At 41.8% G+C, this 11,891-nt stretch overlaps 2 protein-coding genes across 2 annotated transcripts; one reads left to right on the forward strand and one right to left on the reverse strand.

Moving 5' to 3' along the window:
* Positions 1 to 590: 590 nt before the first annotated feature.
* Positions 591 to 5,014, forward strand: IAQ61_004039 (uncharacterized protein; the record flags this gene model as incomplete). Its single annotated transcript, XM_066096176.1, has 6 exons — positions 591 to 919; positions 972 to 2,183; positions 2,489 to 3,075; positions 3,124 to 3,286; positions 3,336 to 3,743; positions 3,796 to 5,014. Coding segments are annotated over 6 exons (3,918 nt in total), but the record flags the coding sequence as incomplete, so codon positions are not given.
* Positions 4,993 to 6,671, reverse strand: IAQ61_004040 (uncharacterized protein; the record flags this gene model as incomplete). The annotated part of the gene is made up of 6 exons (XM_066096177.1): positions 4,993 to 5,055; positions 5,156 to 5,274; positions 5,331 to 5,491; positions 5,539 to 6,452; positions 6,499 to 6,609; positions 6,657 to 6,671. The coding sequence occupies 6 exons, from the start codon at positions 6,669 to 6,671 to the stop codon at positions 4,993 to 4,995; spliced, it is 1,383 nt and encodes a 460-aa protein (XP_065953495.1).
* Between the last annotated feature and the right edge of the window lie 5,220 nt (positions 6,672 to 11,891).

Genomic DNA, 11,891 nt, shown 5'->3' on the forward strand with positions numbered 1-11,891 from the left:
AGTGACAACTGAAATTTATACAGTGGGATCGGCAATAGCCCTACAATGGGGTGAGATGCGCCTTGTCTAGTGGATGCAAGAATTCGGACTAAACTACAGGGCTATGACAAGGAGCCCCCAAAAATGCTCAACAGCTTGTGCAATCTCGAACGTAATTTGTGATACCAAGAAATTACGCCTGCAGAATGTCATGTTACAATACCCTGGTGTGCATCAGGATGCCACAGCTTGCCAGACACTAACCTAATTCACCGGCCACTGGCCGGCAGAAGTGGTTTAGTCTCTTGCAAGGCTACATATTCTGACGCTAGCCTAATTCACCGGCCACTGGCCGGCAGAAGTGGTTTAGTCTCTTGCATGGCTACCAGTATTCTGACGCTAACCTAATTCACCGGCCACTGGCCGGCAGAAGTGGCCTAGTATCTTTCACAGGTGGCTCCTTAGAGTGGTCAGTCTTGTTGTCCTTCGTAAGGCTAGTAGTAGTAACCTTCCGTACATCTTCAAGCTCCCTTATCCTGTCACCTTCTTAGACGTCCCTCTGAACCAACCCACCATCTATACGCACGATTGTATCTCACATGGCGCAAGATCGCTCTCATGAATTCTATTTCAGAAACGACCATCGTTTTCCACCTCCTCACGACTTAACTATCCCTTCATCACAATTTCACATCGACCAGCCCCAGGCAGACTTCGAAATTCATCCACCACCTGCATACACTTATCCGTATCAGACCAGCCACGTCGTCCATCCACGACCATTAGGAGTTCCAGCTGGTCAAATATCGCACAAAAAACGTACCACAATAGCATGCACTGAGTGCCGAGCACGAAAGCGCAAGTGTGATGGAGAAGAACCGTGCCATCATTGCGAGCTCACTCAGACTCCTTGTCTATACAAAGAGGCACCCCCTCCGCCGTACGTGGCATGTTCATGATGAACAATATACGCTGACGTTTATGACGTTTAGGAGAACACCTTCGATAGCAATGCTAGTCAAAAGTCTATCTACTGCAAATGAAACATTGCAAGCAATGAAGCAGGATCTCGGATCTTTGAAAGATGACACCGTAGCGTTGAACCAGAGCATCAATGCTTCGTCACCACCCGCCCGCACGCTCAGTCAAACTTCACACGCGGTCTCATCATCGGAAGATCCTGCGTCGAGCGGATGGCCAACTAGACACATCACCCCTGCCCACATGCTCTTCGACGAATGGCCGTCTATTAAAGATTTGTCCAGTGGTATGGATCCCATGGGTCTCGAGCGAAACCGCAGGTTGCTTCACATTTGGGAGGCTGGTAAGGGCTACAATCATAACACACTTGGACCTACAAGTGATCCACGACGAGACAACAATAGCGGACTAGGCCTAGACCATAAGCCTGACTTGCAATCTAGTACCGTCTGGAAACTGTACAACTCATACATCGAAACCATTCACAAGTTGCATCCTTTCATGGACGAAAACAATCTTAGCACAATGATCAGGGCTTTCAGCAAAAAGAATAGCCCCGATCTCAAGGAGATTGCGACTCGCGCAATAATGGCGGATGCACTAGCCATGGGGGAGGGCTTGAAGAGCAAGTGGTATGGCGGCTTGGATTATGAAAACCCGTTGTCTGATGGTGGGATGGAACGCTCATTGAGCAATGCGATTGTCCTGCTCGTACTGGCGCTTGGCAAAGTCTGCACCCACAGCGAGCCATTACCTGCGCCTCAGGAGGATGGGGCGCAACACCCAAACGCTTCGAACGATAAGCTTCCCGGAATCGACTATTACGCCAACGCAGTACGGATCCTCGGAAGCGAGCAAGGAGGCAACTCACTGGGCCATGCGCAGGCCATGATACTGGCCGCGCTCTATCTGGATCAGTTCACTCGCGTCCTGGAAAGCTGGAGCTGGATTAACAGTGCTTGTCGTGTGTGCTATGTGATAATCAAGGGTAATCCGAAGTTTACTCAGAGTCTGGGCTTGAAGCATAGTACCACTCTGCCCCTCAAGGAACGAAGCAAACTCAACTCGATCAAGTGGGTCTACTGGACATGCGTGCACCTCGAGTCTAATATTATAGCTCAAATGGTTTCACTCACACCTAGCAAGATCACTGATCTGCGGAGCGTAGTTGCATATCCTGATGATGTAGACGATACCGTCTTCTTCTTCGGGTGTACTAGTAGGTAGGGTTAGGTTAGTTAGGGTTAGGGATAGGGTAAGGGTCCTAGAGATATATTTATAGAAAACCTTATTCCCTAGTATAATACATGCTAAGTATACGCCCAGCGCTGATATAGGTTTAGCAGGCTTGTGACCCGGACGTTTAGCTTATTGTGACCCGGACGAATATCATTTGCCATTGCTGCAGCACGGGAACTTGCAATCACGCACACCAGCGATTCGCTAGACGAAGCGCCCCAGTCTCAAAATAGCGTCGTGCCAAGCATAGAGTGTCCGTGCTGTGCTATGACTTGCCGACCACAAATAGGTGTGCTGTCGCTGAAATCGTGTCGCAAACCCGTCTTACCTTTGCCATGCCTGAACCCACCGTCTACCAGTTGAAGGTCAAGCTTGCCGTAGCTGAGCAGGAGCTGAAGATACTTCAACAACATCATGCGGAATGCGATATCAAGCACAATTCTTTGAAACCCATCTTCCACAGTGCACCTCGTACGCAGAAACGACCATGGACGGAGCCAGATTACAATGATATTGATATTACGTTCAAGAAGCAGGCACCAAAGCGCGTCAATATACATCGACTTTGCACGAATGCGACTTTAGCAATGAAGGAGCTGAAATGCAGAGCCACCGACTTGGTTTCTATGAAGAAGACTGGCTATTACAGCATTGAACTATTCCGCTACCTATCTTGCGTCACAGCTGGCCATGCGCTTGGCCGTTTCAATGGGGATGAAGCCAATCAGCTGGTGCAGCTTGTTCTCGTCAGCGCTACCTCATATGATTACTTACTACGGATCCGCAATAGTGTGGAATGGCTCCACAGCAAGGTTATAGGAAAATTGGTGAAGTCCGGATGGAAACTTGAGATGGCCACAGCCGTAGTGGCAGAATGTAAGTCCCGCACTGTCTAGCTTGATCATGGCTAACAGTGGTACCTAGACGCGCCAACGACAGCTAGCGGGCTTCGACACCTAAAGGATAACGGTGATCAGGATAACGAGTACATGTCGAAATTCGAAGCTATAAAAGCATCACTGGACATCGGTTCCTTCCCCTTTTGGTCTGTCCCTAGCCAAATTGCAAAGTGGAACCCTGAAATCAGGTGCGTTAATTACCTATTAACTTGTGTAGGTAGTGCTGACGCAAAACAGTCTCGACCATGTTTGCACAGCCCTGCGCTATCTCACAACGAAGCAAGGAAGGCTATTCTCATTGCTCCATGTGTGCACGCTGGTAGGACACCCGGTTCCTAAATCGTTGCTCATAGCTGGGGGCCAGTTTAGAAATCGTTGGTCTCCTGATGGAAACATCGAACACTTTAATATCCTTGAGCTAGGTCTTCATCCAGCTATCTATAATATATTAAGCGATCAGAATGCTCTGGACGCCACACTCGTCCACTATGAGTCTCTTGGCTTGGTCGAGATACGCAATTCCAGCGTACCGGGGGAGACACTGATCGTGTCTCGGGTGAAAGCCGCGAACGAGGCTTACGACACTGATCAAGCTGTGATACTTTCCTGCTTCTTCTTCACAGGATGCTGCGAATACGTGAGCAAGTAAGTTGTTCCAGGTTAAATTTACGAACCCTGTTTAACAATGGAGTGGCAGTGTGCGACAACATTCATTGCGAGCGTTACCATTATTCCGTCAGCTTGTCAACAATCACAAGCAGGACAATAAGCCATTTCTAGTAAGCACGATGATGCGCGCTCTTCTACAAGCCTCCAAATTTTCAGATAACGAATGGAAGTCTCAGTCTATCGCAATCGCTAGTAAACTTGTACCAGAAGGCATCAATATCAATGATCGAGCATACCTCGCATACAGACGCAGTTTTGTGTTGCGTGCCAAGGGCGACCTGAACGAGGCCAAAAGTGTTATCGAAGAATACTGGAAATCGGTCAATCCAGGCGTTCCAGTGGACCCGCTTCTCCATTCTATCCATGGTTTGCTGATAAACTCCCGATCCTGGATCCACATAGCAGAAACCGAGTTCGAAGAAGCCATCACGGTTTGCACACGTTGGGAGGCCACTAATTCTAGCCTCTACCAGATGCGAGTGGAGCGGAAGCTAGCTACCGTTACAGGGATTGCAAGCAAACACATCGGCAGATACGATATCGCCATCGAAAGTTTGAGACTTGGGCTCATCGACGACACATCTCGTACTCGTTCGTACGTACTTGCGAACTTGTGTGATGCTTATTGCGAAAATAAAGCGCCTCAGCTTGCGTACGATATGCTTTGGGAGGAGGTAGAAGGGCTGAGAGCTCTCACGACAGCAAATGAGCTAGAAGCCCTGGAAGATACCTACCACAGGTCGTTGCTACTCTCTTTCTCCGAGGTTTGCTGTTATCTCGAGAGATATCAGGAATCAGACGACATCCTCTGGCAGCTCAGACGCTATTTTGAGCGCGGTGGTGCGTGCATTGCAAGGAACGACCAGCAGAGGCATGTCCGCACCCTGATCTTGCTCGCGCAGAGCTACCATCGAAGAGCTCACGATACAACGGGATGGTCTTACACATTAGATCTATGGCACACGTTAGTCCGCTGGGTGAGTCGATACGAAGTCTTAAGTACTTCAGGATGGGATTACGCAGCGATTTGCCTTTCTCTTCATTGCGCACATCAGAAAATCCCAGGAAACGAGACAGATATAGAATGGTTACAGAAGGCTAGTGTTATATTGTTGTCTCCCAAAGTTGATCATTTCTGGATGCGGAGTATGCCTAGCTTCTGGCTAGACTATATTCTGCAACAAAATAGTAGCATAAGCTCTCAATTGCGTGCAAGTATCATTAGTCACGCGAGTTTGGGAAGCTGAGGCGTAAATGTATATTGCTGCACTTCAAACATCTTGGTCAACTACTCCTTATTGTAAAAGATAGCGCACCACACCAGCTACATATATATGGCCTCCAACAAGCACTATTGCTGAGGTATATTCTCCCTGTATAAACCTTACAGCTTCCTGTATAGTACTGAATACGGTGGCTTCTTGACCCGCCAGCTCTTGCCAAGTCTGCGCATGATACTTTGCGACCTCAGAGGCGCGAAATACGTCGATGCGGGAATCGGCTAGGTCTACGACGAAAATTATAAGCAAGCCTAGGTGTAAGCAGGTGTATATATTCGCTCACCTGGTTTCTTGTCCTCAATTCCTGAGCGATGTGTGCAAAAGATAACTCGTTGAAAATTATGTCCTTCAGCACAAACTATATCGTGAAGTCTCTTCAAAATCAGTTCCTTCTCCCGCCAGGATTCATGGCCAAAGAGTAGCACATGAGGCGTATTAGCGTGTCTGTGAAGATGTAAGCGCTTGAAGTCTAATACTGTGGTGCATCTTACTCTAGTTGATCAAGAACAGCTTTGAACCAATGTGAAGCTTCAATCATGCTCAGTTCGTTGTGCGCAGCACTCAGAAGCCATGTACGCTGTCCGTCTTTAAGAATTTCGCTGCGGCCTGGCAACTGTGTGTATCGTAAGACGCTGGCCATTTCCGTTGTCATTACAAAAGCCGAATCTATGGTCCGCAAGCAGACATTGCATAGAGCTAGAGCCAAAGCCGCATTACGTCTCTGATAAGGGCGGTCAGGGACAACAGAGAGCCTATATCCAAGTATGGCATCATCAGAGACCACGGTAAGTTTACCAGCCGTCCTCTTTTCAAGAGATCTATTCTGAAGCGTCTCTAGTGCCTCAGCGTCTTGCTCTACAGTGAATGCCGGCACTCCTGTCTTGAATATTCCTGCCTTGTGCCATGCGATGCTTTTCAAGTCTGGGCCTAACACATTCATATGATCCAGGCCTAGTGTCGTGATCCCAGTCGCAATAGGGCGTTCAATGACATTGGTCGAGTCATTTTCACCCCCCACGCCCGTTTCTACAACGGCGATCTGTACGTTCTCTTTGTACATTATGTACAAGCCGAGTAAGGCCAAGAAACCAGGATAACCAGGGATGTTTGGGCAGATTGCAGGTCCCTCAGCACTCGAGACTGAGTCTTGTAATGAAGCGTTGTTCATCTTGTCATATACTTCAGAGAAATATTGAACAAAGAGCTCTTTGGAAATCGGCATAGCGTCAAGCCGAATTCTTTCGCGTACATCACTGACGTGTGGAGACGTTAAACAGCCTAGCTTCAGATAGGACTTGGTCTTCTGCTGGTATTGTGATAAGAGATGTTCGCAATACAGAGCAGTAGTTCCTTTGCCCTTTGTACCTGCGATATGGATGAACTTTATATTTTGAAATTGTGTGTTCTACGTTTTGTAAGTATAGGCGCAAGATCATATTTAGCTTACTTGCGTCAACACCAAGTATTCTTAGCCAATCTTTTGTGCGTTGTTTCGCAGATACGCTGCGTGGTACAGCGTGCCTGCGAGGTATTTGCAATCTATTCAGCGCACGAAGGCATTCCTGCATATGTTTAGCCATATTTTAGCATAGCAACGAATTATGCGTACATCATATCTAGTCATAGTGCTTTAATGTAGTTGCCTTGCATAGTAAGGAAGGAATTTCTACCTGTAGATTTGCGATCGGTCTATTATTTTCCCGATGGCCGTTCTAGCGGGGTAGACATGTGCGGAGTTCACTACCAGTACCGCGAACCACGGTCATGCAGTCACCCAAGAGTTCGCACTATCCAAGAATGAATGCAACCGCCCCCAAGCACAGAATTAGCCGCATGAACAGTCTAACATTACACACCATCATCCAGGACTGTAATTGAAGCCCATCTGCCACCGTATATTCTGCTATACCAACTTTCCTTCATCTACCCTTGACAAGACATACAGCGTGCATAGAAACCTGTCATACTGTTCAGTGAGGTGAAGCACAGTAACGTCAACTCCTCATAGCCACGCTGAGCACGGCGTGCAGATGCAGCCCTAAGCGAGCACCCCCGGCGGCTTAGTCCTGCATCGTGGCAGCTATTAACCAATAAACACATCAAAGCTCCATTAGCGGATCACATTGGGCAAGTGTTATTCGTCCGGGTCGCAATAAGAAAAGTGTCCTGGTCATAAGCCTTACCTTACCCGAATCGGTTAACATCCTGCAGCCTGTAAATTAGTACTGCAGGGGATGCTGCTAGATGGCCCGCGACTAGTATTAATAGTATTAGTGTGAAGGGCTTAGGCTTATGCCCAAGCCTAGGTCTAACACAAGATAGACTAAGTCTAACACTACTACTAAGCGAACACATTGCACACCTATAAAAAGGCGCTAAGGGCTTACCTCTCCTTTAAGATACTAAATACTATTATTAACGCTTATTATATTCTCTCTTAAGGCTAGTCTATAATATTTTAGTATCTTCTTCTAAATATACTATAATAGTAATAAGAGATAGACGCGCTAGATATTTAGAATAACTAGGTGCAACCTAATATAGTAGAAAGGCTAATATAATAGGTCTATAAATTAATAGAATAATAGGCTTAAGACTCTGCTATAATAGCTATACTACGTTAATAGAATAAGGAAATACGCAATTAGATTCTATCCTAACCCTCCTCTAAGCCTGCTAGGTTTAATAATATACTACCTCTGCCCTCTCCTGCCTTATATTATAAACCCTTCCTAATTAGCTTGCTATATAATAGCACTAAGGTAAACTTCTCCTCCTAGTAAATAACTATAGAGTTTAAACTACGTGCAGACAAGGTCTTTATTAGGGATAAGGAGGTAAGGTTTATATATATTTAGTCCTAGTTATTACCTATAGTTTAGCGCGCTATAGCACTATACTTTAAGGATAGTACACGTAAGCGTTAGGATATAAGCAGGTTTCTTAACTACCTAGCGTTTTATTATAGTAACTATTATAGGTAGGAGTACGCCTAAGTTATATTAGAATAATTATATTAGGGCTAAAATTAGCCTTTTATAAAGTTCTTTATAAATTTTATATAGCTTCTTATATAGTTAGGAGGTTTACACTAGGATAATAAATAGAAGCTTTTATAACTTTAGTAATCTCTTAATAGTTATATACACTTAGTTTCCCTTAATAGGGGAGTCTCTAGGATAAACTATAATATAGCTATAGAGGAATATAAGATAATTATAGTAGATATTAAAATAGCCTCTCTAGAACTAGGTTTTCTTTAGGCTAGTAAGTCTAAGGAACCCTAGTAGAAGTCTAACTTAGATTAGGATAGCAATATAAATATAGTAGAAGTAGCAGCCTTATTAAGTGCACTTACTAAACTACTAATATTACGTCCTAACTAGATCCTATAGGACCTATTTAATATATAGAAACTAGCAAAGGTCTGCACCTAGTATAGATAGGGTAGTTATTTTGTGCGTGCATGCCCTAATACCCTATTGCTGTAACTAGTAGGTATTAAGATAGTTGCAGTATTAGCAAGCAGCTCTAATTTAGGAAACTAGCTACCCCTAACTTTAGGCTAAGTTAGGGGTATAAGGAGGACACTGTAATAGAGGAATTATTAATAGTAGAGGCTATTAAGTGTCCCCTAGATATTAAGGCTAGGTTAAATAATCCTCCTTTCTTTATTCCCCTCCTCCTAGGTAGAGTAGAGAATATGCAAGTAATAGTTAATTTAGGGTGCTAGTATTTTAGTATAGTTAAGGAAAAGTTAGTAAGATAGATTAGTAGGAACTTTATAAATATTCCCCCGCAACCCTTATAAAATACCTAGGGAATTGCTAAGGGTATAAGAATTTTATAGTTAGTAGTATTAGACTATAATTTAGATAGTTAGTAGTCTTAGCTTTTAGCCTATATAGTACCTAGTCTCTCCTATTAACTAATACTAGGTAGACTATAGCTATGTAGAGAGGGCGTTATTATAGATATTCTATAAGGCAAATTAATAATTAGGAAGGTAGGAAATATAGTAGTATAGGAGAGTAGGAGACGCCTATATCCTACCTATATCTCTATTATCTTAGGTTTAGTTATAGCAGGGTTACTAAATTAAGGACCCTAATAGGAAGATATATAGGTATAAATATTTATAATAAATATACTAGATATTTTATAAGTAATATATAACTTACGCCTAATAAAATATCTAGGAAGTGTTAATAAGGGAAGTCCTATTAATATACACACTATCTATATTACTAATAGCATAGTTCCCTATAAGCCTAAGTATAAAACTAGAAAGATAAAGTTGCTACTAGAACTATAAGAGTTTAGGGACCTGTTTAATAAAGAGTTAGTAAGTAGTTTGCCGCCCTATTAGGGTAGTATAGATTACTATATTTAGTTAATAACTCTCCTAGATAGAACCTAGCCTAACCCCCTATAGGGTCCCCTATACCCTATATCTTATAATTAATTACTAGAACTAAGAATATAACTTACTAGATTAATAGACAAGGGCTAGATCTAAGCAAGCTCTTCTATAGCTAGAGCTCTAGTATTGCTAGTAAAGAAGCTATTAGGTAGTTAGCGCCTTTATATAGATTACTAGATACTTAATAGTATAACAATATTAGACTAATACCTACTACTACTTATTAAGGAAACTTAACGCACACTATCTAGTATAAATTAGTTTACAAAAGTAGATATTTGCGCTGCCTTTTATAAAGTTAGAATAGTAGAAGGTTATAAGTCCTTAATAGCTTTCTATACCTAGTTTAGGTTATATAAATAGTTAGTATATCTATTTAGTCTTAGTAGTGCGCTATCTACTTTCTAATAATATATTAATACTACGCTTATAGAGTTACTTAGATTATATATAATAGCCTACCTTAATAATATCCTAATTTATTTAGGAGGAGACTAGTTTAACTATATAGAAAAAGTAAAGCGTGTACTTATGCTATTAAAAGAAGCAGGACTACACCTAGACTTAGAGAAGTGTGCGTTTAGTGTTAAGGAGGTACGCTACCTAGGCTATATTATTAAGGTAGGCAAATTACTTAGACCTAACCCTAAAAAGCTTAGGGTAGTATAGGAATAGGAACCCCCTAGGAATATAAGAGAGGTAAGGAGTTTTCTAGGTTTTGCTAACTTCTACTATAATTTTATTGCAAAGTTTTCTAAAGTAGTAGCGCCTTTAAACTAACTAACTAGGAAGGACACCCTATTCTAATAGGGAGAGGAAGAATAGAGTATATTTAATACACTAAAAAAGGCATTTATATCTAGACTAGTACTAATATAATAGGACCTAGCTAAAGAAATATTATTAGAAGTAGACTATTTAGGATACGCTCTTAGGGGTTGCTTATTGCAAAAAGTTAGGGGCGTCTAGCGCCTAGTTACTTACTACTCTATAGCACTAACGCTAGAGAGACGAAACTACACTATATATAATAAGGAATTGCTAGCTATTATTAAGTATCTTAAAAGCTAGTTAGCAGAGTTATAGAGTATTTATAAACTATTTATAATATTTATAGACTATAAAAACCTAGAGTACTTTACTAGCCTTTAAAGCTTAAGCGAGCAATAGTGCTACTAGGTAGAGGAACTTTTAAAATATTAGTATATCCTATAGTATAGACCTAGCTATCTTATAGGATAACCTAATACCTTAAGTAGGTAACTATAAGACTTAAACTCCTCTAAAGCAACACTATAGTTAGTAATGCGCCCTAAATTAATTTAGGTTATAGTGTTAGAAGTAGAGGAGGCGTCTAAGTTACTAAAGGGCGCTAGCCTTTTTGCTAACCTATACATGCAGACACTATAGGACAAAGCAGTATTAGAAGATAAGATATACTAAGTGCGTCTTAATGTAGTTTAGAAAGGCGCTAGGTCTTTCCTAGTTTCTACTAACACAAAGTAATAGATTAGGGACTGTATAATTAGCGCACACAGTACTTTGCTTTAGAGGGGCGTTATTTAGTTACTAATATAGGAACCCCTTATAACTACTATTATATAGCAAGCACATAAATTAGGTTTAGTAGGATATCTAGGAAAGAATATAATATTTTAAATACTACACTGCAACTATTATTAGGATAGAATATTAGGAGACATTACGCAGTATATTTAGAACTACTATTATTATAGTGCTTATATCTCCTAGAAGCGCTAATAGGGTCTGTTATAACCTATACTAGTTGCGTTATAATACTAGTCCTAAATATCTATAGATTTTATAGTTAACCTACCTATAAAAGATAATAGTAAACCTTAGTTCCTATTAGTTATTACTAATAGATTATCTAAATATATTTAGCTTAAAGTAATAGTCTCTATAGTAGCTAATTATTGTGCGAGGATCTTCTAGGATAACTAGTAGTAGTTCTAGGGCTTCCTATCCTCTATTATTACTAACTAAGGCTCTAACTAGTTAGGATCCTTCTAGATAACGTTGTGCTAGATAACAAAGATAAACTAGTTACTGTCCACTACATATTACCCCTAGATAGACAGCAGGATAGAGTGGGCAAACTAAGAGGTGCAGGTAGTGCTGCGCATAATAGTATGCTTTAAGCAGACTAACTAGCCTAACTACCTGCTAGCCTACTAACTTATACTTAATAATAGGGACTCTAGTATAACTAGTATTAGCCTAAATCTACTTTTAAATAGGTATACTATAGACACGCTATAAAAGATAATATTACTACTAGTAAAGCCTATAAATCCTTATAGAGAGGCTATAGCGTTCTTATTGCACCTATAGAGGGGTGTAGAGCTAGCGTAAGCTACTATTATATTCTAATAGTAATAATAATAGGAAGCAATAAAC

The sequence above is a fragment of the Plenodomus lingam genome, assembly GCF_022343315.1.
Source record: "Plenodomus lingam strain CAN1 chromosome Unknown contig_19, whole genome shotgun sequence".
Lineage (NCBI taxonomy): Eukaryota > Fungi > Ascomycota > Dothideomycetes > Pleosporales > Leptosphaeriaceae > Plenodomus > Plenodomus lingam.